Source organism: Anas platyrhynchos, chromosome 16 (genome assembly GCF_047663525.1).
Source record: "Anas platyrhynchos isolate ZD024472 breed Pekin duck chromosome 16, IASCAAS_PekinDuck_T2T, whole genome shotgun sequence".
Classification (NCBI taxonomy): Eukaryota; Metazoa; Chordata; class Aves; order Anseriformes; family Anatidae; genus Anas; species Anas platyrhynchos.
Window position 1 is genome coordinate 14,071,489 of NC_092602.1, and position 27,799 is coordinate 14,099,287.

Here is a 27,799-nt window from a genome sequence, read left to right on the forward strand (position 1 = left end):
TCTTTGAAGTGATATCCTAGAGCTTTCATTTTGTTGCTGGAAATCCCTACATCATATCCCATCGTCTGCCCCTTACAGAGCTCTAAACCGCTGCAGGCACCAAACCTCCGTGTTAGTCTTCTTAACTGCAGGCCCGAGAATCAAAAGAGCCTTCACGCTGGCACATCAATCTAGGAGCTGAGCTACTGACCCCATGTGTGAAATTTTGATTGGTTTTAGCTAATTTTGCATGACATGTCCCTACCAGTCTGCCCAGTCTCAGCAATTCAGCAGCATCAGACACAGTGTATTCATGTACTTTAGGCCAGTTCTCCCAGCTCTGCTCTTCTGAAAGGTCTTCCTTTAACAATCAGACATGCCTTTCCCTCGTGCAATGATGTCTGGAAGTGCTGGCAGCCTGCTTAGGGAAAGCAAGGAAGAAACGTTCACCAAGTTCGCTTGCTTTTTGAGCAAACCTTGTTGATTATCAGCTAAAGCAGTCTGCCTAGAGACAAAATCAAGTACACACATGCAGCTTCATGGAGTTACAGTTTGGAGCATGTGAAGTAATTAGCAATTTTTCTAAAGAACCACAGCCTGACAATTCACAGCTACAATTCATAGCTCTTTGACTTTGATAAACAGACATCATACACAACAGCTTCCTAGGACTATGGTAGCCTACTTAGCACTGCAAAGCACCGAAAACCAAATTAGGACTTGCCAAAAGCAAGGTAACATAATTCCTAAATGCTAGACATTAAAGCATTAAAGGGACTTTGACATTTTAACAAATTAAAAATTCTATTTACTCTATGGATGGGAAAAAAAAGTGAACTCCCATAGGAGGATTTGCCCCTCAGCTACATGGTATAAAGGAGATCCAGTACAGCTTGGGCAGTTTACCAGTACTGTTACGAACTGTGCCATTCCTAAATAGTAGCTGGGCAGTTAATAAGAGTACCAAAAATGGAGGCAATATGTCCTGTCATTCCTATTTTGTTCCTGTATTCATCATGTGTGCTTGCCATGTCTCAACTTCAATAAAACTGTTACCTTTGTTAATTGGTTCGGCAGCTAGACCATGGATGTGAACTGTGGATTGCATGCTGCATAAGTACAAAAAACAGAGGATCCCTGTTTTGAGGCAATTGCACTTTAGAAATGTGAGACAAAGATAAGGAACAGGGACGTAAAAGACATTTTCCTCTTCCTTGGAACGAAGTGATATATTATATTATATTATATTACTATATAAAAATATATATTATATATAATATTATAATATAATAATATAATATATTATATTTTTTTCCCATCACTTAAATTTGTAGGACTGAATCCTGAAATAATAATCAGTGTCCACACAGCAGGATTGCCTCACTGTAATAACACACAACTGTGAAGCATGAGAATTTACCAGCCTGAACAGCAGCTTTAGTTCACCGAAGCAGATACGGTAGCATCTGGATTTTCCTTCTAACTAAAATGCATTTCTTTCTTTCCTGAGCTTCTTACTGAACGTGGCAGGCTGTGCAATGAGAGACCTCTCACTACTGGCCATCTTAATGATCCCACTTTTCCTTTGTAACACCTAGCTGTTATTTTACTCCTTATTTACTACACACAGCACTGTTATATATTTAGCTTTTTTTTTACTGCTTAAATATAATTTAGCTGTGATAGATATTATCTATGCAGATATTAAAGTTCTTTAGTAAGAACATCAAATATTTAAAAGACTTTAAATTTAAAGACATTAAATATTTAAAAGAATATTTAAAAGTCTTAGATTAAATATAACTATGTTTTTTTCCTGAGTGCCTTTTGTGTGACAATAGGAGTGACAGACAGTCTGTGTGTCCCATGTTGCTTTTTTCCCAGACATTGGATGTTTTCTCTTTTTACCTGGGAAGTTGTGCTTGCTGTCCTTTATAGTTATATGCAGCTTTGTTTCACTGCTCATTCTTACTAAATCTTTTCACTCCTTCCAAAGCAGAACTTCCTCTGTATCCCCGATGACCATGTTCCAATGCAGTAATGCTCTAAGCTTCAAGAAATATCACATTTTGAAGACCTCAAAATCAAATAGTTTGAAGAGTAAATATCTCAGTTGACTTATGTGTTGTATGTCCGTTTTTGTTTTTTGTTTTTTGTTTGTTTGTTTGTTTGTTTGTTTTTGTGAAATCCTACCATGAAACTGCAGCCTCTAAGCCAAATTCTCTCTGAGATAAGCAAATATTGGTAAGTTGGCTTCAGAGGAGACGCAGCAGCTGGAAAGACTAATAAACAGACCCTACATCTTTGACTGAATTTCAAAGAGAAATATTTGTTCTTCCTGCACTTTCTGAGCTGCTCTTGCAGTTTTGTTCTAATTCCTCAGTGCATGGGCTCTGTGTGGTGTCTCCTAGACTGACATATCCCAACCACAGCAATTTTTCAGGAGTAAGAGCTTCTAAAAAAATATGATATTTAGCTTGTAGTATAAGTGGCTTGGCATCTGCAAATCATTGAAAAGGTGGTGAATGATGCTCAAAAAAAAAATAAATCTAAAAAACCTAGTAGAGAGGTGGCTGAATATCATCATCTATTATTAGCAACCTTTGCAGAATCTGAATAACAGACTCATGTTATTTTAATATGTCATTGATTCCTCCAGTATTTAAAAGAACAATTTTTTTTTTCAAATTACTACAAATACATGGTACTGTGAAAATGGAAATATAATTAGCCATGAGGTTTATATTGGATTTGATTCATATTAATTCTGTGCTAATATTGTTTAGTAAAAATATATTAGTTTAACTCATTATTTTAGTTTAGACTTTCAGCTGAGACGGCAATTTGAAAGCATATTTTTAGTTTACAAGTCTGTTGGGGGTTGTGTTATAAAAAAGGGTACGAGGGTTGAAAATTATTTTCATGTTTGGAATATCTCTTTGTGCATGATTAGTGTGTGGCCACTGTGCAGGTGTGGGGGTGTGCATTAGTCTTACAATTCTGTATTTGCTCCATTTTGCATATGTTTGGACTTGTAAATGGAGAGGTTCACTTCAGAATAAGATGAATCAATATAAGAGATCTTTTTTATGCATCATATATTTTAATGCCAGTAGCCTCCCCTTGCCTTCACAGGAGTCTTTATTTCTATTTATGCACTTCCTAAAAAGTTGCTTGAGACTTGACCCTCAGATTCTTCCCTGAAATTTAAAATGTCATGTCTCAGAACAGCAGCACCAGGTGGCCCTGATGGTGTCCCAGGAGCTGGTTCTTATACTGCATCTTCTGCAGACTCCATAAAGACAACAAAACGCAGCACCTCACCTATATGACCAAAGTGTTAGATCTGAGTCCCTTCATTGTACCCATGATCTAGGATGACAAAGCAACAAGGGTGGGAGGATTAGTCAATAAGAAGAGGCTAAGTCCATGTAATGTTTGGAAGAAAATTACTCTTGTGTTACTTCCTCTTTATACCAACAATTTTAGGCTTATTATTATATGTAAATGAGGTGGGAGAAGTAATTCAGCTAATCAAACACAGGATTTTGTTTGGCTTTGAAACAACTGCCAACAACCTGAAATTTGTTTGTTTGCTCAAGCTGAAGTTTCATAATATTCCCAGGAAGCGTAAACATAGCCTGGAAATCGCACCCCAGACCCATTCCCAAACCTTCCTCGTGTTTGGATTCCTGTTTGAGGAGTGGTGCATTGAAGTGGAAAGGGAATGGATCTGGCAGGAAACCCACCCCAAAGCAACAAAAAAGACTGATTTTCAGCCACATTAATTCTTTAATCTTTCTTACTCTGTAAGCATTGATTTTGCCCCAGTGGAGGCATGAGACTGTAGCTGGAGGTGGCACCCCCTGATGCACGTCAGTCAAAACTTTTCAAGGAATCACAGCCTGAAGAAAGAAAGAATGAATAATGTATTCAGACATTGATTCTGTCATCCAATTCTTTCTTACCAATGGTTGTGCTGTCACATTTTGCTATTAAAAAAAAGATCAATTTTCCCCTCTCTAGCAGCTATGTGGAAGACTGAGTCAGCAGGTAGATATATCCAGAGGAGAATGGACCTGGGTTTCAGTTTATGCTCCTTTTTAACCCTGTGTCCTGATGCTAAGCCAGTCTGATTATGGAACTGTCTTGCCTGTACTGAGTTAAAGCAGAAGCTGATTACGTATTAAGATCTTAAATAAAACTTAGTTAATGCCCCCTCCTATGTCCCATTCCCAGTGACTTCAGATTTCACTCTTCACAATGAAAAATGCACACTTTAAAAAAGCAGCTAATTTTGAAGTTCATGTTAATCTTCTCACATTTTTGGATTCAGGTTTCACCATCCTCTCTCGTACTGGCAATGTTGTCAACTCTTTCATTTATATTACAGGTTTCAAAAATTATTTTATTTCTGGCCAAGTTTCTTTGTTGCAGCTAATTTTTCAATATTTTTTTTTTAGTGCATCCTAAAGGCTTGGAAACTAACAGGCAAATAAGGAAATCAAAGTTCTGTTTCATTTATTTCAAGCTTTCAGACCAAATACTGTAATATTTTAGGACTGAACTCAAGCTGTTTGAAAGCTCAGAGCTGACAATAATGTACTACAACCAAGGAAATTTGCTTTGGAGCATTTAAGTTCCTCTGCACCACCATGTATCTAGCCCCACCAGCTGCTTCTAAAACTTGTATTTCAGCTGCCATAATCTTATCATTAAAGGTGGATTTAAGTTTTAAGAACCTATGAACAAACCTTTGTACTTGCAACCAGAAGCTGGGCGATGACTCTGCATTTAAGGTGCAAGCTCAGCTTTACTCCAGCGCCTGGTGCTAATCCAGTATAATCGAATGTTAGGTGGTATGAACTCCCAGCAGCTCCTTCAGAGAGATGCATCTATTTGCTTTATTGTTCAGCTGCTGCTTTCTGACTTTTAAAATCCCTTCTGTGTTATTTTTGTTTCCTACCTTTGCAGTGGTAGTATGAGGAAAAGTAGCTGAATTTGGCCACATCCATCAGGATGTTGAGCATTTATACTTTATTGGTTTAGCTTACTAAATTTAAACAGAAGCATTAACATGGCCTTAGGCTCTCTTGACAGTTATAAACTCTTCCTTGGGGGGATTTCAGTAATGCCTTCTAATCAGCTTAAGGAGTTAATTAAACAGCTGTCACTTAGCTTCTTAATTTGGAGACTTGATGCTAAATAAGATTTGAAATTAGTTATGCATGACTGAAGCATGGATGCTCTGATACAAATAAGATGGCTGCTTGCTGAAGAGGAGGAAAATCTAGGCCTTAAAAAAAAAAAAAACAACAATATTCAAGGTGGTACCCTGGATTAATGCTCTAATGGCTGATTAATTAAAAAAAAAAAGGCATTATGAGGAAAATGGAAGATGTTAGTGAGAGCCAAATAGAATGATTTTCAGGCAGCTATTCATTGTGATTTGGTGGCATGCCCTGGAATTCAGGAGATTTTGATGATCACTTTGTTTTCTTCCTTACTGCTGCTTGTAGATGGCAAACCCCAAAACCAAGATACCTATTGAAAACAGAACCATACTCAATTTTAGAAGCTAGGCATTTAGCCTGGAAAAAATATATTCCACTACTGTAATCAAAAATTTAACTGGAAATCTGTTGTGCTTATGGAAGATGTATTATGGTGCTGTGCTGACTTTTGAATACTTTTTTTTCCCTGTATATTGTGGTAGGACAAGTATTTTTTCTCCTGCAGGGTATGAACTGCAGATCACTCCAAGTTATTTTGAGGAAACATGTATGCAGGTCTTTTCTGAGAACAAGCTGGTGCCTTGCTCAGTGCTGCTTGTAGTGTTGTGAGGCTTGAGAGTGCTAACAGAGATTCAGCATTAAACTGATGTCTCAAATCATGCTAAACTGTTTTTGGAAAAGAATGCTGACAGTTACTACTAAACTTTTCATAATATTTACTATTAAACGAAGTGTTCCTGTTATAAATGTGATGTGAGGCCTCAAAGCCAAGCATGAGTCAGTCATATATTTATTTATTTTAAAAGTCATTATTAATACAAACATTAGGAAATGTTGTGTACAGGGAGAGAACAAAGGAAAGAGAAAAAGAGATTTATAAAGATACTGTTGAAGTCCTTTCTTTCACTCCAGGAATTATATGGCAAAAGATATCTGAAAGGAAATTAAATTGCAGGGAAGCTACCAATTAAAACTGAAAAACTAATAGATGTTCACTTCTGCATTTCTACCGAAATAGATGCTTACTGCATGCATCTTCCAAATATGCTGGAGGGCTTAATATGCTCCGTTATTTAATATGACTCTCTTCAGTAGGCAAAGAATGCTCTCTCCAGAATCTTCTTGAAAAGTATTGCCATTTTTGAACATGGTGATAATTTAAGAATAAAGATTACCTCGTCTTCCATTTCTATTACATAAAGATAAATGTTTTTGAATGATCATTATGATTCTTTCCTTTATTTATTTTAGGGGTTTGGTGTAAGTGAATTATGCTACATAATGGTCAGAGAAAGATCAGCATTTTTTTTAAACATCTGCTCAGGGAATCAACTTTAAGTACTCTGAATATTTGGCTACAGCTTTGTAAAACCCATAAGTATTCCCATCTTGTAGTGCCCTGACATCATATATCCTATAATCTATGTTAGTTATGGATAAAGAACATGAAATATTTCTTTAGAAGATTCCTTTATCACTTAAGCAGAAAAAAGTAACACTTTTAAATTAGTAACTATTTAGATTTATAGCTTTTACATGCTGGGACTCTGAACTATAAATCTCTATATAGCTAAATAAGTATCATGTTTGTTTCCTCAAAATGAAATAATTTTTATATGCTTTCACCATGGGAACATTAAGCCCTTTCTAGCCATTAAGCAAATGACTGAAGAAACGTTTTACTCTTCCCCCATTGCATAAATTGGTGTAAATGGTTATTATGCCTCTGTGTCAAAAGAAGAGATGCAAACCAGGTGCCTCCAAGTCTATACACATGGAGGTACTGAGGATCTGCAAACAGAATATACAGCTCAGTTTCTCTGACATAGATTTGCACAGCTTCAGACGTTGCCAGCTTGCTTTGTGCCTCTTTTACTTTAGAGAAATATTGGGTGCATTTGTTTTCCTGGGACTGGACAAGCACTTAACTGGTAGAAAATCACCATAGACATTTGCATGCTGTGCGTGGTTCCGAATGTAGATCTGGAGCATGGATGCAGACAAAAACTATAAAAACTTGAATATGGGATCTTTGATTTTAGACAGAGACAAAACAGGAATTTTCTTCCTTATTTTAGAAGCAGGTATGTGTATACTTATCTCCTGGTATTTAAGTACTTCCTTTAAAGTCCCTGAGGTTATTGCCATGATCGGTGTAAATTCAGATCTGTTGGACTGTAGCCTCAGACAGAAAGCTCTGGGACAGGACCTAAGTTACTGAGCTCTAAATCCACCCGAGACTGTGGACTTGTAGAAATTCCCTGTGTGTTGGATGTTATTTGCACATGCTTTTAAAAGGTGGCTGAGAAGGAACATAGGTAGTGGCAGTGGCATAGCTGATGTTTTAAGTAACTTGTTTTTGAATGTGTTTCCAATAGTCTGTATTCAGAACATCCAAAGCCAGGACTCAAAATTTGGAAACTTGAAAGAGATTCGTGAAGCTTTTGAGAATCATTCTCAGTTAGTAACTCTTACCAAGGGAAATTACATTTGCCTTTAGTAAGCAGACCTCATTAATCACACTGTTTCAAAAGCTTGGTTATTAAACCTTCTTTTGCTTTATAAAATAATTACAAGGGTCATATTGTAATGTAATGACTGGAGGAAGAAGGGCATTCCTGCTTGGGGGAGCGGGTATTTTCAACTTGGCACTAGGTACAAGTATCTAGGCATGGAATATGGCCTCAAATAGTCCCAATGAAATGAGATTCATGTAAGTGTTTGTGAGATCAGGACCGGATACTTGGATTCTGTAATTATTGTATAGCTTAATAGCACTTGTTCTGTCAAGCTGCCCCTATTTGCAGCTCAGTCAAGCCTATAGGAGAGAGGCAAAAGTATCTAAATAACCTGTATGTAGTTAACTTTGCTGCAAATCCCATATTTGAAATAAATAAAAGAACCTGGAAACTTAATTGCTAGTCTTCCTGAGGTCCCAGTTGCTTGAATAATATATTTTCTTCTGAGAACAAATGCACACTCAAGACAGATGGGCCTTACAGTACAGACAGATATTCTCACCTTTCTATGAATTATAATTTCAAAATATCTGAAGGGCTTTTGTGCTGAGGGAGGGAGAGGATTTTCTTCTTAAGTTCTCTTTTTATGAAATCCTATTTCACCCTCCCCTAAAGATCATGATAAGAATGGGGAAACTTTAGCAAAGCAGCTATCAAAAGACAAGGATTTTTTTTTATTTTTTTTTTTTTCATTCTCTAAATATTGCTTTGAGTCTGAATAAAGCATCTCTGTTTCTTTAAGTAATGGGAAACTGTCCTTTTGATCCATGTGCTTTGGATGAGAGAAGCCTTAGCTTCTCTTCTTTAGCCCAAGAGGCAGTAGGGGGAGTCATCATCTCCTGGTAACTTGGTTTCGATTTTTTACTTCACTGTCTTCCACAAGTGAAATCAGGGCAGTCTCAGCGCACGTAGTGGGAGCTATTTAGATAACAAGCAATTAGCACTTGGGAGGCCTTGGAAGCTTTTATTTCACAAGAGACAGCTGAAATCAAGAGGTTCTCGTTCTGTGGGTTAGCCAGTGATTTGAAGGCATGGTTCTGAAAAGCTTAGAGGCCTTTCCAGGAACGAGCAACATTCTGCAATAAGATGAAGAATTTGGGCTCCCTGTGTGTCATAGTGCAAGTCAGTGATATCTGCTGTGCATGACTGATGTGACACCTAAGTAACTGAGAGTGCTGTTTAGCCTTGTGTTCTTCACATGATCAGAAATCAATGAATTTAAATTAGAAATGATAAATCAATTGGAAGGAATGCATTTTGTAATAAGCCTCACAAAAAATGTTGTACCAGTAACACACATCACTGCAGAGTTTGTTTATCAGAGCCTAGACCTTCTCAGCATCCTGCCTTTCTGAGAGATGATGGTTCTGCATGAGCCTCATTGGCAGATAAAGAAACAGTTGCAAACAAGTGCTAGCCCATCATTAGCAAACATGAGCCAGGATAAGACCTAGATAACCTGATTGGGGTCTGATTCCCTACAGTCTTGTGGTGCATTAATGTGGGAACAGAATGTCAGCACTCTTAAAATAATTCCTTAAGTAGCAGAGGAGGAGAACCCAGATCTTATCTGTCATGAGAGACATTGCCACTAGCCACTTTACAAATTGTGAACCGGGAGACTTAAGGTGAATCTGCCAAAAGTGCATCCCCACGACCAGACTAAAGCCTCCATTTAAGACAAGAGTGACTTCTGTGCATGGCCATCCCGAGCATCCAATGAAATGGAAACATTCTGTGAGTAGAACAAACAGACTTAAGTCAGGTCATTTTTATGTGATCAGCATGGTCATTAGTGAGCCCAGGATGGAGACTTTAGCATAGCTAGATGCAAGAGACATCTTGTTAATGCCATGCAGCATCACTCCTTGGGTGTTAGGATGTTCGGACGCTTGATGAGCAGTCATGAAAGAGCAATTAGAGTATGACATATGTGTTACCAGCCCTCAATCAGAACTGGAAGCTTGTTTCCAGGATTAAAGGGAGGGACTTTGTCCCTTCTGCCTACTGTGCTTGGAATAACTCTTAAAATAGACATTAGAAATTAATGTAAATCTGAATCTAGGTGGTAGTAATGAAGCAATAGTGAAATATACTAACCAAAAGGGCTTTTTTTGGTCTCTTAGGAAGCAGAGATCTTGAATACAGCTATTCTCACTGGGAAAACAGTGGCTGTCCCTGTCAAAGTGATCTCTCTGGAAGATGATGGGACTGTGACTGATCTTCTGGAATCTGTGGAGTGCAGATCATCAGATGAAGATGTCATTAAGGTAGGCCCATACTGCTTCATTGCACAAAGGGAGAGGCCCTACAAAACAGTGACGTTCTCTAATGTGACAAGTTCTTTCTCCTTTCTAACTGTTCTGCTGCTGAGAAACAAAGGTTTATTATCTGTGTACGGCAGAGAAATAAAACAAACAGAAAATCACATTCTATCTTGCATGTCAAATACTTGGAACTGTTTGTCACTTCCCACCTTTGAAGTATTTTCAGAGCTCGCTCTACCTCTGCCTTTTACTTCTCAGCTATATGGGCTCTGTGGGTGTCAGAAAGGTTGGCAGATCTTCTAAAGTAGGAAATAATTCCTCTGAAATTAGTTTGCTGCATTGGAACAGGAATTGTGTGACTCAAAGTACAGGTCTCTTAGTACTGACCCAGTAGTGTATTGCAAACAACATTAGGTTTAAATTTGGAATTTTCTTTGGTCACAACTGCTAACTAGGGGGTATCACAAAAATATGTTGCCCACCAGTTGTGGACTGGGAATTACTTGGTAAGAAACTTGACCAGTCCACTTACTCTGAACAACAGCTAAACTTCTTTCAAGACACATGTCAGGCGATAATGTAAGGCTACTTCTAGGTTTTATTCACAGTTTGTACTTCCCTACCAAGTGGTGAGGAGAGAGCCTGCAGGAAGCTTTCTAAGCCACCATTTTACTACTGAAATATCAGGGTCAGGTTGCTCAAGACATTTGCTGTTTCATAAAGACTTTCAGCTTTTACCAGTAAAAACTAAAAGCTTTTAAGAAGCTCTGCATATTTCTACTCAGTTTGGTTAATGGTTCGCACACATTAATGGTAGAGGAAGACATGATCAGCCATGGAGATACAGTGGAAAGTATTCCAGCATGGTGACAGAAACATTGGCTCATCTGCACCAGCTTTTATGTTTTCGCAGACATTCATGACTGTCACATGAGAAGACAAAATGAGAGACACAGTTACAAATAAAAGTTAAAATAGAAATTTTTTAATATAACCAGTCTGTCAGAAAATGATTTGAAATACTATGGGCAACCCCTTCAGCTGCTGGAAATCACCGTTATCCCATTAACTTTTGTGAACTGCACCATATTGAGGACTTGGCCTTTGTGAAATTTGTGTTTGCCTAAAGATGACTGGAATGCTAAGCTTTCTCCTTCTTACATTAGTTCATTTTAATTTAGATTTGAATGGCTAAGGGTATTGTTAATTCCAAAGCAAGGCTCTCTGGACCCCATTAGCCAAAAAAGACTCTTCCTGTGGAGCTTATTTTGCCTGTAAAGGAAAAGAAGAATGTAGGTGCTTGTTTGTTACTGTCATGTGGGAGAACTGACAAAAGTTTGAGAAGTAATATTATGTCAGAGAGGAAATGACAATCTGGAGCAGGGTAATTGAAGAATAGAGCTGGGTATGGGTTTAAATGACCTTTCTTATACTATCTCTAAACATATTTAACTTTTTACCATGTCGACATTCATTGGGCTTGTTTTAAGCAATGTCTTTATGATAATTTTTTATACACAAGATGAGTCCATGCAATTGAGAAGTCCATTTTTTTATGTGTGTGTTTCCACTTTAGAATCTTCTCAGGTTTTCTGGTCTAAATACCCACCTATACCGATATTTTCTGACTAAATGTGTCTTTCTCGCTATCTTAATCTAAATGTCCTTCTTGCTTCCATGAAGCACTTTAGAATCTGGTAAACCTGCCAAATAATGCAAACTGATGAACTGAATCTAGATTTAAAAACAGGAAGAAATCATTTGGTTTTCTTGCCTTGTGTTGTGGAAGCTAATGAACTAAGTCTTCACTCACATTAATTAATTAACTTTTCATTTTATTCAGAGAGTTGGAAAAAATAATTTGAAAGCAAGTATATGATTTGGAAGATATTTGAAGCAACAATTTTGTTTTCCAAATTTCTAGTTTATCAAAATGTTTTGGCATACTCATTGGGTATTTGTGAAATGGTTTTGGCTGATGTAAATCTGCAACAGTTTGTAGCATACATGTTTGGCTCTTACCCTGGCAAAGAGCTTAATGTGGTAGCACTTCTTATGTATATGTCTATCATAAATTGTAAATATGTGAATATACCAATAAAGGTTTCTGTGCTTCCTGTTATTCATATATACCATTGCACAATGATGCTAATGATAGGAAAAAATAGGAAATAGGAAATCTAGTCAGGGATCAAGGTGTTCTGGGCTTCTGCAAACATCCCACTAGAGTTCACTCCTCTGCAGTAGAAAGTCAGATTTCAGCAGCCATAAAATGAGTCACCAGTTTAAAGTGAGTTTTTAATTGAAAATGCCTCTCTGAGTTTTCAGTTTACCTGTTCTGTTTCAGACCAAGTCTTATTCACAGACATCTTATGTAATGAAGACAAAGTTATATAATTAGTGGCCAGCCTTCAGCATGAAACAGTAATTAGAGTTTCTGTTCTCTGGGCATCAGAGTGGTGAATATAAAATGGAAGAAAATGCCTGCTTTAAATGCCCATTGAAATATAAAGTTTAAGATTACATTTCTAATATCTTCACTATTGTTTTTTTTTTGTTTGTTTGTTTGTTTGTTTTTCCCCTATGGACCTGTCGTGTAATATCTTTTATTCCTATATTTTGTGTGTTGATTAATGATGAATTTAAACTCATTTTCCCTGCTCGGTGTTGGTATCCTCATTTGACTTCTGGTTCCAGCAGCCGCATTTATTACTCACTTTTTTCACTGTGGACTTCAAAGTACTCTAGAGATCCAGACCAAATTCTGCACTGACTTTTTGTCTGCCAAACTGCATCTACTTAAAATTGGTTAAATAAGTCAGGACAGAATTTAGTCCATTAAAAAAATATCATTAATGGCAAATGATGTCTGAAATGATTTAGTCCTCAGTGACAGAGTAACCATGCCAAAAAGTGGAGTCAAGGTATAGATTCTGTTTCGCAAATGAGGAATACGAAACACAGAAAAATTTCAAAGTGCTATAATGAAGTTTTGACCATTGAAGTAGATGGTAAAACTTGTTCTGATCTCATGGGAAAGAGATTAATGATCAGATTATTTTTGGTGAGTTGTTCCTGTGGATCAAAATCTCAACATAATTTAAATCAAGACTGAGGAGAGGAAATAGAAAAAATCAACATGTTCTAATCTTTCATTTCGAAAGAATTTCCATTTTAAAATGTCCCTTTTTTTAGCATTACCAAAGTATAGATGTCTCAAAAGCATCACTTTCCCATGCTCTGTGTTTTCATTTTTTTCATTTGATGAGTTAATTGAAAATCTGCATTTCTGTTGTCTTGAAATGAAAACTCTTTGAAATTCATTTTGTTTGATCATTTAACGAAAAATTCAAATATATTCTCAGCTCTGTCCAGAAGCTACTTGCCAGAAATCACATAGTGAATGGTGCCAGCACTGGGAACAGGATACAGTTTCTCTGGCCCTTTCTTACGCTATGCTGTGTATTTTGTGGAGGATTGCATTCAAAATCTGAATGTTATCCAAAACTGTGTGCTTTTCTAACAAAATTCCTTAGCTTTTTACCTACTAGAGCATCTTGTATTTTACATAGATCTCAGATAAGGATGTGAACAGGAGGTGAGATGTGTTAACTTTGCCTGACATGGGGCTTACCACAGTGCCACAAGGCTGTGTACCAAGTGCAGAGGCTGTGCAAGAACCTGTGGCATGGCCTCTCTCTCTGAATTCCCATTTTCCAAAGCAGCAGCTCCACAACCGGTTCTGGCCGTGGGACGATTGCCTAGAGTTTGTGCCTGTCCTCTGCAGAGTCCGATCTGCCTGGCCCTGTGAAAGGAGGGAAGCTGTGATGTTTCCGTCCCCGTTTGTCAGCTGGCTGCAGAGATGCAAAGCCAGACTGTTCTAGCCACAGCTCCATGATAGGAAGTTACATTGAGTGATGCCTTAATAGCTGCTTTGTTCTGTTCGCTTTGGACTGTATTTGAGGGGGTAACAATGCACTCAGCTGTTTGTAAAATATTACTGCAGACAAACGAATCTTCCAGTAACACTTAGTCTGGTTTTATCAGCAACAAAATAACTTTTTTCTAGCCAAGTGATAGACTTTACAAAAGCTGAAGTATCAGAGCATCTAAAATAGCCTGAAGCAAACAGTGTTTTAAAACATTAAACTTTTAGCAGCTGTTTCTCTTCTTCCTTACTCTGGCGCACTTCAGGGGAAAGTTGAATTCTTCTAAAGTTGGTGGAATGAGAAAGTATAAAATCAAGGGGAGAAGATAATCGGGTCCAGGATTTTATCTGCTCCTTAGGTTAGTGTTGGCAGTTCTAGTGCTGCTGCTTTTAGCAGTCGTATCACTAGTGGCAGTCCATTTGTTACTCTTTTTGCAATGCATTCTTGGATGCATGTGATTACATAAGTTTTCAGTTGCAGCTTTCAAATGGAAAAGATAACCATCACAGCTGCAGACCAAGGCATGAGCCCCAGAAATGGAGGTACTGCAAAGATACACAAAAATTTAAAAACAAGGGTGTGAAGAGTCCCAGTTTCCCTACTATCTCACAGGTTTAAGCCATGTTATGAGTGATTTGAGATGCATGTTATCGCTTGATTGAATCTAACGGTGCACGCAGTCAAATGGAGGAAGCCAAGTATTCACCCTGGCCTGGTGCTTGCTCCTAGGGGGAGGAGAGGGACAAGAGGAGGAAAATGTAACCTGCAGTGGGGGCAAAGCAGGTGAGAGTAGTAAAGAAGAGCAAGCCCCTGTTTCAGAAGCCGTGATCTATTAAACTGGTTAACCACAGTGTGTAATATTCAGGAGTTATCATACGGGTTTTGATCACTGAGGGTTCAGAGCACCCAAGTGGAAGTGAAAAGCAGATGTAGTCAACATAGTTTCTAGAATTATATCAAAGAAAATACTCTCCCATTAGCAAATGGGATTTTTTTAGATTGAACACTTGCATAGAATATGCTTATGAAGGGATGAATTTTGTAATGGGAAAATAAATCTCTGCCTTGAGGGTTGGTTGAAGATCAAGTTCAATCTGCCATGGTTTTCCACAACATAATGCGGTTTCTCTCACCAGCTGAAGTGCCTTATTCCATTCCAAACAACTTTGATCTACCTTGAAACAAACATTTGATTTAAGTCTGCAAATGGATGCTTTTATTTTCTGCACTGTCTAAACATTTCATTTTGATAGGAAATGATGAAATCATGTCCTGTCATTTCAGCTCAATTTCAGTATTCCTGACATCAGAATCTTTCTGAACTTTTCAATTTAGGATGAAGCAACTATGAGAAAGAAAATACTTCTTCTGATCTGCTTTGGTAATCAGGATATAGGAAAAACTAAGGAACATGCAGTATCAAAAATAAAAGTTGCAATAATAACTGTTGAGTTCAGTCCATGTGCTGTTAATATTGGCTTTAAAAGGAGCAGAAACAATTTTAATATCTCTCCGGTATGAAGAGTAGGCATGGCAAAGATGAGTTCTGAATGTAAAAGTTATGTAACCGTCCCACATCTCCCAGGAACTGGGATATAAATGAAAGCTAAACTGGAGCATCCAGTAGCACCTGGCTCCAAAACAGAAACTTGCATTAATCATTAAAACTTGTGATTATTTTTTTTCTCAAAAAAAAAAAAAAAAAAAAATCCCTTTAGCTTTAAAGCTTTTGTGTTCTTCAGTTCCAGTGGCCGTCTGCCACTTTCTTTTAGATGCAGTATTTGTAGCTCTTTGTGCCTCTAAGCCATCCTCCAGATCATGACACAAACCTGTGTTGCTTTATTACAACCTAGTAAAAAGTTACAATATGCCATATAAATTGTTGTCTTTTCAGCCCAATTTAGGATTTTTCTGGACATATCACATACATCATAGCCACTAAATGACTTTGCTTTTGTTTATCATTTGTAGGAGTGTACAGTTTTTATATTATCTAGAGGAAGGATTGGTCTTATTAAAATAAATTAAAAAAAAAAAAAAAAGACAAGGTATTTTCAGCTGTTTTAGGTGTGTGTAGATCCCCCTGACTGTATCAGCACCATATTGATTAATATTAGCTGAAGATTTGGTTGGTAATCTGGAATTAGTAGAGAAGCTACTGATAAGATCTGAAACATGAATCACCCTGAATATTAGATATGGGATCTTTGGCATACTCCTAGACTTCTTATAGAGTGTTGGAAGAACACAGTGCTTTTTTTAGGATGTACCTATATGAAAGATAAGAGTCTGTCTATGCTAGGTAGACTAAGAGGTCAAAAAGGACATAATGAGCTCAGGACTTGTAATCATGTCTACTACTTTCTTCTTCATAGGTAATGAAGAAAGGAAGTATGCTCTAGTGAGCCCACTGGGCTGGGATTTTAAGCATTATATATTCTAATAAGAGCTCAATCTGCACACATTGTGAGACTTTTGATTTTAATTTCATTTGCGTATGCTTTAATAAGATTAGGTAACAATTGGAGAACCCATTGGATGTGTTATCAGATTCTGCATTGGATTTATCTGGTTATAGTGGAGTTTCTGGCATGTACTTTCAGCTGTGACATTGGTGTGCTATTTTGATCTTTGCCAAGTCATTTATTTGATCTGTCTTAGCATATGCACTCACAAAAGCTGTATAATGGTTTTGAATTACCTTGACAGATAAAGAGTATTAATACTAAATCCTTGAAAAGTGCTTTGAGATCTTTGCATAAAATATGCAATCTAAGCATCATCACTATGATTGTTAATAATGTACATACCCTTAACTAGGACAGAGCTTAGGCTTTTTAGGAAGTGCTCCTGTTAAATTTAACTTACAGCATATAAAAATGAGTGTCATGATATAGTATGAGTGACTGAGTAAGGATTTAGAAATATTTTCATATTTCTTACGTAACAAAGTATGTGGAGGTCTGCTGACAGATTTCTTCCCGTTTCTCCAGTATCTGGACCGTTTTGCATTACTTTCTAGGACCTCATTGAGGCAAGCACGTAACTCTTTGCCTGAAACTTGACAGGTGAGGACTTTGTACAGCAATTTGTCCCTTTCCAGAGATGTTTTTGATGTGGAATAATCAAATAATGATAATTTAAAAATCTATCCTTAAGTACTTCAGAAGCAGTATGTTTTGGAGGCAGATGCTTTTTGGTTGTTTCACTTTGTTAAGTGCAGTGGATGTAGTCTTGGCTTGTGCTCTCAGCTCTTCCCTAGTTTTCTGTTCTGACATTTGGCTACCCCCTTGTTCTCTATGGAGTTATTTATAAAATCAGTGTAGTGCTTCTGAAGGATTTCCAGGAGCATGAGAAGGTAAACAAGCAAAGTTCATTTGAAAACTACTTTCAGATGTCAGAATACAAGGGGTTATCTGAGTCCAGTTTATTTTAGTAAATAATTATCTGTAATAGCATTGTGCTTCACACATGTGAGAGGATCTGGTCACTTCCTAGAATAAGGAAGATTGTGGCGTGGGTGTTGTATTTGTTTGTAGGATACTTGAGCGCTATTATTTTTCTCACATCAGCTACCCATGGAAATGCTGAATAACTTTCCCATTTCAGCTGTATTTTGCAATATTGCCTTGTTTAACTAATTGTTGGATGATAAACCTCCTTTTTAAAGCTATTTAGGCATCCAAATCCTACTAATTTAACTGCAAATTAGAAACCTAAACACCTACCAAAACTGGTCTCAATGGCTATTCATTTTTTGTTAACGTGTAACCATGTATTTAGAGCAGATGGGATGTTAGAGAAAGCTGACATTTTCTCCCAACTTTTATAATCTGTTCCATATAGTAACTGTTAAAAATTACCTGATTATTTGTGTGCAGGCAATTATTTTGCAACTGTAAATGATGTTGTTTGAATCAATTTAGGGTATCCTCTTTAGACTTCTGGATTTGGGTGCATTCAGCAATTTCTTTTTGCATTTTTGAGCATGTAAAAAGCTGTTGTAGTGTTTGAGATTTTGTGCAGAACTGGAGCTGATACGGAAAATGAAATCTATGAACACGATGTTGCATTACATGCTCCACTTCATTCTAGTAAACACCAGAGAGAGAGAAATGAAACTACAGTAATGAAGGAAAGTATAATTTGCCTGGTGACTGGCCATCTAAAGGCACAAAGGATATGTACCAAACTACATTTTAAGCATAGTTTTTAAGGGTTAGATTAATTATACTTGACTATCACTCAAAAAAAAAATATATAAAAATAATAATACTTCAGTTTCATCGGCACATACAATTTGTGCAAGTTATTAGATCTCATTTCTGCCACTGAAAATCCAGTTCACCTATTGTAGTTTGGGGGATTGCTCTGGACTTTATTCAATGAACAGAAGAGAAAGTCTACTACTTACAGAAAACAATTTTTGTGACTACATACAGTTCTCGCCATCACTGGATGGTTTAGTTTGGCATGAGCTTAATTCTGAAAGCAAAGATCAGCCAGAGCCAGTTTTAGCTGTTTCAGCGGCACAACCCATGTTTCCATGAAAGTTCTTCACACATTTTGATGGTGCTGAGCTGAGTTTCAAGTTTGTAACAAATCTTGAAGGCAGCTTTTTCCCTAGGGCTGAGAATTTCCTCACAAGGATTTCACACAGAGCTGTAGATGGAATAGGAAACAGCCCCTCTGGCAATGCTGTAAAATATACTATACTAATTTCTGAAGACACCTTGACAAGTAGTTTTCCAAATTGTTCCCTTTGTTGCCAGGTTAAACAATGTGTATGTCTAATCTCATCTCCTACTCTGCCTCTTCTTAGTAGAATCAGCTGGGCTACATTCATTGATATTTATTTCTTTGGTGCTCAGGCTGTTCAGAAAGCATACGTGTGTATGTAACTACATCCTGCACTTTTTAGTATCCATATCTAACTGTTATCATTTGATCTCCAGCAGGGCTAATTGCTGATAAGAGTTTTTGTCATGGGTTGGTTGGTTGGTTTGCTGTTGAGGTTCTGAGAAAACTGAGCACATAAAATGAGATGTTAAAATTAAGTGTGATAAAGTGTGCCCGACACAGGAAAAATGTAGAAAAGATAACACAGAAATTACTAGGGGGCATGAATGAAGATGGTTCCAGAAGCACATTAACTGGGAGAGGATTTCCTTTGCTCAATAGCACAGGAAGCAAATAAAGAAATAACGTGTTATTGTGCTGGGGGGAGAGGGCTTATCCACAGTAGAAGGGTCTCTTTCCCACACTGTCATCAGCAAAAGGTGAGTAATCCGCTTTACACACAATCAAGGGTGAAATGCTCAGCTGTTTTACAAACTTTTAGTTTAAAAAAATATGTTAGACAGATACTTTTGCCAGAGGTCAGTATAATACGTCAAGACAATGACAATCTTTTGGGGCCATAAACTACCTCATGTTTTACAATGGATATCCCTGAATTTACTAATAAATGGCTTTGTCTGGTCTGTCATTTTCTCTAGTTTTTGTTTAGTGAACTGATCCAAGGAAGAGTTAGAAAAACAACTCGATCATAAGACTGAAGTTTTCTCTGTGACTTCAGGTCACTGAGCTTGCACAGTCTAATGGGAGTCAAGCACGCAATTCAGGTTTCACTGGAAAATATAATGCAAGTTACCAGTTCAGGTGTGTGTTCAAAATGAAATCTATACTTCTCCTGTCAAGGTGTGGCAAAAAGCAGAAGATGTCCCACCAACCCAACAGCAGAAAAACTCTCATCCACCAGCCAGCTGCATTAAGTATAGGATGGTCTGCTGAATCCTCAGATGTGTTATATTGTTATAATTACATTTTCCTTTTGAAAAGGCTTTAGATGCAAAATCCTGTTCAGCCCCAGCTGGTGTCTGCAGCACACAGGATGGAGTTAGGAGAGATACTTTAATCTTTTCTTCAGCCTGGTCCCTGTGTGGACCAGTTTGCTGCTATCAGATTTCATAGGTGCTTCAGGGATGCCCAAAGGTTTTAATGAGTTTTAATGAGCTAACTGTTAACAAGACTGTTACTCAAGCAGACTTTACTGGAGCTTGACATTTTTTCTCTTCCTGGGAACACCCCCAAAGTTATTTTGTCAACAGCTGACACTGCAGTGACCACTCCAGTTATTTATAAGTTGGAAAGCTTCCTATGTTTTCTTTGGTCTTTATAGCATGACAGAAGGAATGCAGGTGGGCTAGAGCTGTAGGATCAAGAGTGACCTGAACATACCTCTGAGGGCTGGGATACTCCTTGCTCATCAAAGAAGGGAAATAAGGGAAAAAAATGTTGAACGTAATCTGCCTGCACTAGTATCATCATAAAACAGAGGCAAACTGAGAGTGATTCTGTTACAAGGGCAGAAAAATGAATAAAATTAATGCAGTTTCCTAGGGTATGGGGCACCACCATGATCTCCTACTGGCTAATTGTTCAGCTAAACACTTATCTAACTAGCCTGGGACACTGGGGGAGTTACATCAAGTCTTTTATTTGTTAGAGTCATATTTTTTCCTTTCACATCAAATGTAGTCTAAAATAGAGAAAAGAACAGTTTCTAGTTAAGCTCCTGCCTAAATTCCATTATAGCTGCTGAAGTGATTGGGGCAGAGAGATAAAGAACTATAATGACCCCAGTATGTAAGTTTGTTTGGAGGGTTGGAGGTTAGAGGCCAGATATCATGAAACCAAACGTAAAGCCTCTTTGTAGAAATTAAATCAGTTAACATGGCTTTTCATAAAAATAAAGTGATAATGCACATTCATGTTTCAGTTCATAAATGCAAAGTCACAGTCTATGACTTAGTCACTGAAATTATATTATAGACCCCAAAAAAGAATAATGCAGGAAACAGAAAGCAGAAGAGGGAGTTGTAATAGAATTGGGCATTGGCATAAATAAAAATCATGAAATGGAGATTTATTTAATGCAAGATATGAAAGACAGAAACTCAAGGTGTTAAAAAGATCATCTGCTCATCCGGTAAAGAATCCCTAAGGCTGCAAAACTTATAGCTGAAAGAGCCAGATCTACCTGAAGTAGATGAATCTGGTTCAAAAATTTATGAGGAATAAAGTACTACAGGGGAACATGGCTCTGCTGTACACAGTCTATTATGAAGTTGTACAAAAGAGAAAGAATTTTATATTGATCCACTGGAAAATTATCTTTACTTGTAAGAGTTGTCAAAAGATTTCCAAGTAGATATGGGAGTGAGAAATTGTTCTAATCCAAAGAGCCTAAATAGCAACATTTACATGCTAACTAGCTATGAAGATTTGGAAGAAAACAGTCTTGGAGAAATGAGTTGGCCAGGCTACTTCTGGGGATGGTGTTTTGTACATAAAAAAACAGGTAGTACAGACACAGATGTCATGTGGTGACGTCTTTGTCTAAGTGTCTGCTAATGTGGATTTATTTTAGCCTGTGAAAGTCTTTCAGGCTTCACACATACCCATCTATAAGTGCAAAGAAGCTAAAATCTTCCCTGTCTGCATGTGTGAGGGAAGGAGGCTCTAAGATCCAGACGAAACTGTGCTTAGATCTCACAATAGCTGAGGGTGACAGAACTCTTTTTTGGTACTGGTATATATAAAAAGAAAACATAGAAGACAAGTCTGAAGTATACTGTGGTCCTCAGCAGTCCTATGGCCATGAGTAACTATGCACTGGGATTTTGGAGCAATCATAGTTCTGTTGATAATATTATATTTTTTTATTTTTCTTTTCCCTTCATTATATGGCATTCTGCTTTTCAAACAGAAAGAAAAGGCTTCCTAACTGCTGTATGTCAGCCCACTGAAAAGTTGCACATACGAACACAGAGGTTTGTGAGACCTGGCAGGGAAAAGACCAGGCAGGAACTACACATGTACTGTAATAAGATTTTCTCTTTCAATAGTATAATTTTGCATGGCAATGATGACCTCTGTTTCTGAGAAAAAAAAATCTGAATGAAGTTGGTAAGTACCTCATGTCATCTTCCTGAGGCAGACAACCCTTATTCACCTGAGGGGGAAATAAGGAGTTAAATAACTCACCTGAAAATCTCACAGCAAAGTAACTCTCAGGGGAGTTCAGAAGGCAATGTGGAGCATGTGGATTGCCACACTGCACACAGAGATACTCCTTCTTTCTCAGTCATACCCTCCCTGTGAATAGGTGAATAGCAGTTATCAGCCACATGCGACTTTTTTCATAGCAGACTTCAAAGCTGAGCGTAAATTTACAATGGCATGGGTCAGGCTCCAACAGGCAAGGAGGACAGTGACCCAGCACCAGTGAACCTTGCAGCTTGATGCCAGTGACAAATGTATGATTAGCAAGCACAGGGATACCAAATCAGCTCAGTCCTTGCTCCGTTTTAAATAAAAAGGTACGTTTGTGAGCAGCTGGAACTGCAGTAGCAGCTTGAGCTCAGTGCAGTTGCAGTAATATTTAGCCCTTGTCATCTGCTGTCTGCTCAGCACACTGATGAGTGTGAAGGATAAAACCAGAGCGGGCTCCTGCCAGCTAGCTGTGCTGAGAGCTTGGCATTAATATGTGCATTTTTCCAGGGAACTTTGCATATAGTTGAGCTGTCCAGTTTGTTCACGTTGTCTGGAAACCAAAAGGAGAGAGCACAGCTGTCCAGCTGCTCCAGGTGCTTGCAATCTAGGGTATGCTTATGCAGGGGATGCCTGGATTAACATGAGTGAAACACTAAAGGCGAGCTGAGCATGGTTGGCACAACATTGACAATAAATCTGTGAGCATTGCTGGGTTTTGGCCACGCATTTTCCTTGCCAGGTTTCTCCCTCCCCTCTGAACTGTACCCACAAAGGTAAGTTCTAAAGCTGAGCTGGTGCTGCGGTAATACTTCTGGAAGCACTGCTTTTGGAAAAGCAAGTTGCATCCACTGGGCTGGGGTGTATGGTCTGATTCTGAAGTTACTTATAGGTGGGCAAGTCAAGAGGAGTCAGTGCCTCGGGTCTGTAAAAATTCATGGGTCTTAGGCTTGTGGCTGTGTATTTGTGTGATATCTAGCAGAAAGGCAGATGGTCCAGAGCTATGGCTCCATCACCTGCCTTGTTAAAATAAATAACAATAACTGAATATAAAACTCTGGTAATTCCTCTTTCCATTCCCCTGTACCATGTGTACTGTTTTGAGATAGTTTTTGTTTTTAGAAGGTTCATTTCTGCCAGCTCATTTATGAATAACAGCATCTACTTTTTCAGTGAGTAGTGAAGATATAACACATCTCTGAGCACTGCAAGAGCAAGTGAAGTTGCTGCTTCACAATTCTGTTGCATGTTTTTATAAATGTTTCTTTAGAGGTGGATATATCTGTCTTTGAAAGGGGATGCAAGTCTCTCCAGGGTACTGCAGAACTTCATGCAAATTCTGGTGTTCAAAAGTCACTCTCATGCCTTGGAGTTTAAAGCCTGTAATGAATTAGATAGACATAAATATAGTTGCCCATCCTTTACCTATGATGTTATCCTGGTTTCAAGAGGGGGATTTTCAGCTTGAACCGGCAGAAATTGATGTCCACTTCTAACTGTTTTGGAGCTCAGCACCCACGAGCTTTGAGTGTGCTTCAGAATCTTAGCACTGCTATGAAAATCTGGAATTTTGTTGACAAATTAGACCTTCAATTTACTAGCCCAAATCCAAATTAAAAGACTTCCTCATGGCTTCACCTGTTTTCCTCTTTGTGCCTTTGTTGCCTGCATCCAGAGTACATGCATGGAACCAGCCTCCTTCTCCCAGCCTGTGCTGGGAGATACAAGCTGCTGCCTGGTACAGTTTTTCCGTTAAATGCCTAGAGCTTGTCATAGGCTTTAAATACGAGTGTACTGAAACAGATCCAGCTCCTGAGTATGCAGATCCATGCCTGTTCATTCCCCTGCCTTCTGTATCCTGCCGTCTTCACATGAAATACACATAACTGGGCCTTTTTAATCAGTTATGCAACTTTATTATTCTTTATTATTAATATAATCAATTCATAAACACTTAGAAAATGCATGATGTGTCAATACAACAGGGTAGTATACTTTCAGATGGAGTCTTCTGCCCACAGTCTGGCTATTTTTCCTTTTGGTTGTTTAAAGATAGTACAGATAACAAAGTTCAGGACTCAGCTCGATTCAGCAGTAAACAGATGCAATGTATGAGTGCTTGTCAGGTTGAAAAGTATGTGAAAGCATTCAGAAGATCAAAGCAGCATGACTCCCATCAGAGTCAATGGGGAACAAGCAGCTGAAATCTTACAAAATGCTTTCAAATTGCCCTCCACCTCCAATTCCCCAACCACACTTAAACCAGCTCTTGATACATTTTATTCCGTGTGTCCCTGTTGTCATCTCATTGCAAGTGAAAGGAAGCTCAGCGGAACTATAGGATCAGGTTAGCAGCAAGATCATCTGTTTTTAATTTGAAGGCCAAATGGCACCTTGATGCAATGCCTTGTAACCCCATTAGCTACAATAGGGCTGACAGGTTGAGAGCTAGAGTACAGTTTGGTTTTCTCTTTGGTTATAGTGACAAAAGCCAAGGGTTTTCTAATCTTACACTGAATGAACTCTTTCTGAGGTCAAACAGGGGAATAAAATAGAAACTGCATCTCCAGTCGTCACCTGGACATCTGTCTATTCCACATTTTTCTGTTTCACCAGTTTTTCATAAGAACGTCAGTGAGAGGAAGCAGCTTCTGGCCTGACTTTCCTGTTTATGCTAAGTATAGCTATTTTTGTGTTTTGGTTGATTATTCTAAAATTTCAGACTAACAAGGCTTCATTTTCAGGCTCAGATATCATTTGCAGATACCATTCCCCAGCACTTCGTGGCCATGGGGAAGTTATTTACACTGTGTATTCCTTCATTTGCACAATGAGGATAATAATAGCTATACCATCTAAACACACATCTCTATGAAAACATACACACACATTTATGTCATACACCCAGAGACTTCACTATGATGTGCTTTACAAAGTGTTGGAGGATTTTTTTATGTTATTATTTTTGCAAAATGATTAAACACTTATATAATAGGAATAGTTCAAATGTAGAATGTTCATCTTCATCAGCATTGTTATATTATTAGACTGCACAAAGAGACACGGAAATGAAACAATATCGATCCATAGTAATTTAACTGGTCCTAAATCAGGCCTTTGCTTAGCTGCATGAGGAAAATAGGATACCTTTGCTTCCATCTTTTTTTTTTTTATTTATTTTATTTCCCCCCTTGAATTTTCTTGATTTAATGAAATGCAATTAATTTTCAGGCAGTGGCTTGTCTTGCGCATCAGAACACTTCACAAAAGTGATGCAAGTTATCATCACTTTTGCTATAAATACAGGTTAGCATAATATATTTAGCATTTTATCACATCTTATTAGGAAAGAAGAAAGTACTAAGTAACATTTACTTTGTCTGTGTGCTGCAAACTTACTTAATTGTATTCCAGGAACATAACTTATGTTGCTACAATGACTCCAGGTCATCAGAAAAGGTGCAGAGCACTGGAGTCTGCTTTTATCTCCTGTCTAATTCAGAAGAGCTAAGGGGGAGCTTGCACATGGGTTGGATTGTTCTGTTAGTGTCCAAAATACATTTTCCAGTACAACAGGACATGCCTTCACCTTTGTGATAAATATTGAAACTGTAGAGCAAAGATGATGTATCTGTGTATCTTTTTATGCAGTAAACCCACACTTCTTGCAGGTAATATGAATGTACTACAGCCAGGAGAAGTTGTACATTACATGCTTCATATCTGAATATATGCTTAAAAATCACTGAAATCTTCAAAATGGGCTGAGAGGAACCACATGCCTAGCTGTGGAAACCATTCCTGCCAGTCTTTTGTTTAAGCAAATCTTAACCATCACTGCAGATAGTAATTCTGCCATCTTCCAGTCCTTAAGAATACATGGAGTTGGAGAGTTCCCAGTCCTCTCTCATTCATATCCTTTCTAAAACTGCAGTCACCAGGCCAATTTTTCCCCATCCTGTACTTAGTTATTTTTACCCAACCTTTTCTTTGTTCTTACCCTTGTTGAATTGCATCTATTCATTTCAGACAATCCTCTACACTATCAAAATCATTTTGAATTCTAATCCTGTTCTCCAAAGTACTCACAACCCCTCCCAGCTTGGCATCATCTGCAAATTTAATGAAATTAATTAAATTAAAATTAAATGAAAGACTCCCATTGACTTCAAGGAGCATTGGAGTGAGCCCAAACTGTCTTACATCTTTGAGAAGTGATGAAATACACTTATTGCTTTACAAGGCATTTTTGTTAGGGGAAAAGACAGATGCATACTGAATAATTCAGGGTCATCATTGCTGACTGAGAGAGACTTAACTAATTCGTCAAAATAATGACCTTTGTTCACGAAGGGGACCAAGTGGCTTTGGATTGTTTCTGTCCCCAGAGAGATTCTGACGGAGCCTGTCTTTAGCTCAGTACCACCAGGAGGGGCTTGTGTGGAGATGTAAAATGGAAGTTTTACATTAGTAGCAGCAGTGGTTGCAGATGGTTGGAGGTATGTTAGAATGATAATGCGATTTTCCTGTAAGCCTGGTAGAATCAGCTCTGCTACCAAGTCTGGGGAATACTTGGGAATACCAGGATCACTCTCATCCTGTTCCCAGCACACACAAATACAATTGTTTGTTGCTAATGGTTCTCACCCTCCCCGTTAAAATGAAATCACTAAGCACCAAGATCTTGATATCTTCTGTAAATGATTACAAAGACAACACACACCCAGCAGAAGGGAAAGGACAGCCAGCCCGGCCTGGAGCTTGCCTGATAACAAGCGAGCTGTGGACACCTTTGTGGAGAGGAGTTTGCTAAAAACAAGTGGATCAGGCAGAGAGCCCCAGCCATGCCAATCAGCTGTAGCTCACGCAAGCATTGTCTCAGCCTGACATTTGTGTGTCACAGCTTCCTGGTGTGAGGGGTGACAAGCTCACAGCTGCACACCAGTTTATAGTCCAGTGAGAGAACATACTTATATTGTCCTGCAGTAAGCATGTAGGAAAATAAAAGGTTGTGGCAGTAGGTCAAGTGAGGACAGAAGTCCCCTCATTGTTCACAGCCTAGCCCACAATAGCAAAGGACACTCTCCGGTTCCAATATAAACTTTGCAGTTACCTTTACAGCAGGTGTAGTTTGGAAAACATTATCTGGCATTTCAGCCTGTCCATGCGGGCTCATGCCAGCTTTCCTCTGAAATTTGTGTATTATCACTGCTGCTGTGCTGTTGGAGTACTATCCTGCTTATATACTTCTCTGCAAGTGATTTTTGGCTTAAAAAGTCAAGGTCTCTGAGAATTTTTTCATGCTTTGCTGTTGCACTGTTTCTCTCCAGGCCCTGCAAGGTGTTGGCCAGCTTTCCAGAGCTTGGCATGCATGCATGAGTGTATGTATATTGCAAAAGATTTTTCCTTTTTTCTTCTAAGTGATAATGTTGGATATCTGACTACTTGCCAGAGGAAGAGAACTAGACTTTGGCTGTGCGAACTCAGTATCAGAAAAAGGACTGAATCTTTAAGAGTGTTTGAAATCATCTTATTACCAAGACAGAAATCTCTTTGTCTTTGTAACATTTACTTCTAAAGACTGCCATTGCTAAACACATTTCATCTCCTCTGCCCTGTGTTGGAGTGACTGAAATGCAATACACTTGCTCAGGATGGTGTCTAAGTTACACAAGTAATTCCAGCCGCATTTGGTCATTATTCTATTAAGTACCAGCTGAGCCCTGGCTTAACTCAAGGAGTTGCCTGCAGATCTGTGCTTGTGGGACACTGAAGTCTGAGAACACAAAAGTTCAAACTCTCTCCTCTCCTTTCAT

General features: G+C 38.2%; 1 protein-coding gene across 8 annotated transcripts in view; it reads left to right on the forward strand.

The window, feature by feature from the left end:
* TMEM132D (transmembrane protein 132D) overlaps positions 1 to 27,799 on the forward strand; it is a 327,315-nt gene that overhangs the window by 276,554 nt on the left and 22,962 nt on the right. For all 8 annotated transcript variants that reach the window (XM_072024466.1, XM_072024470.1, XM_005018068.5 and 5 more), the window contains one exon: positions 9,859 to 10,002. In XM_072024466.1, the coding sequence (XP_071880567.1) occupies positions 9,859 to 10,002 (144 nt within the window). The remainder of the gene's footprint in view (positions 1 to 9,858; positions 10,003 to 27,799) is intronic.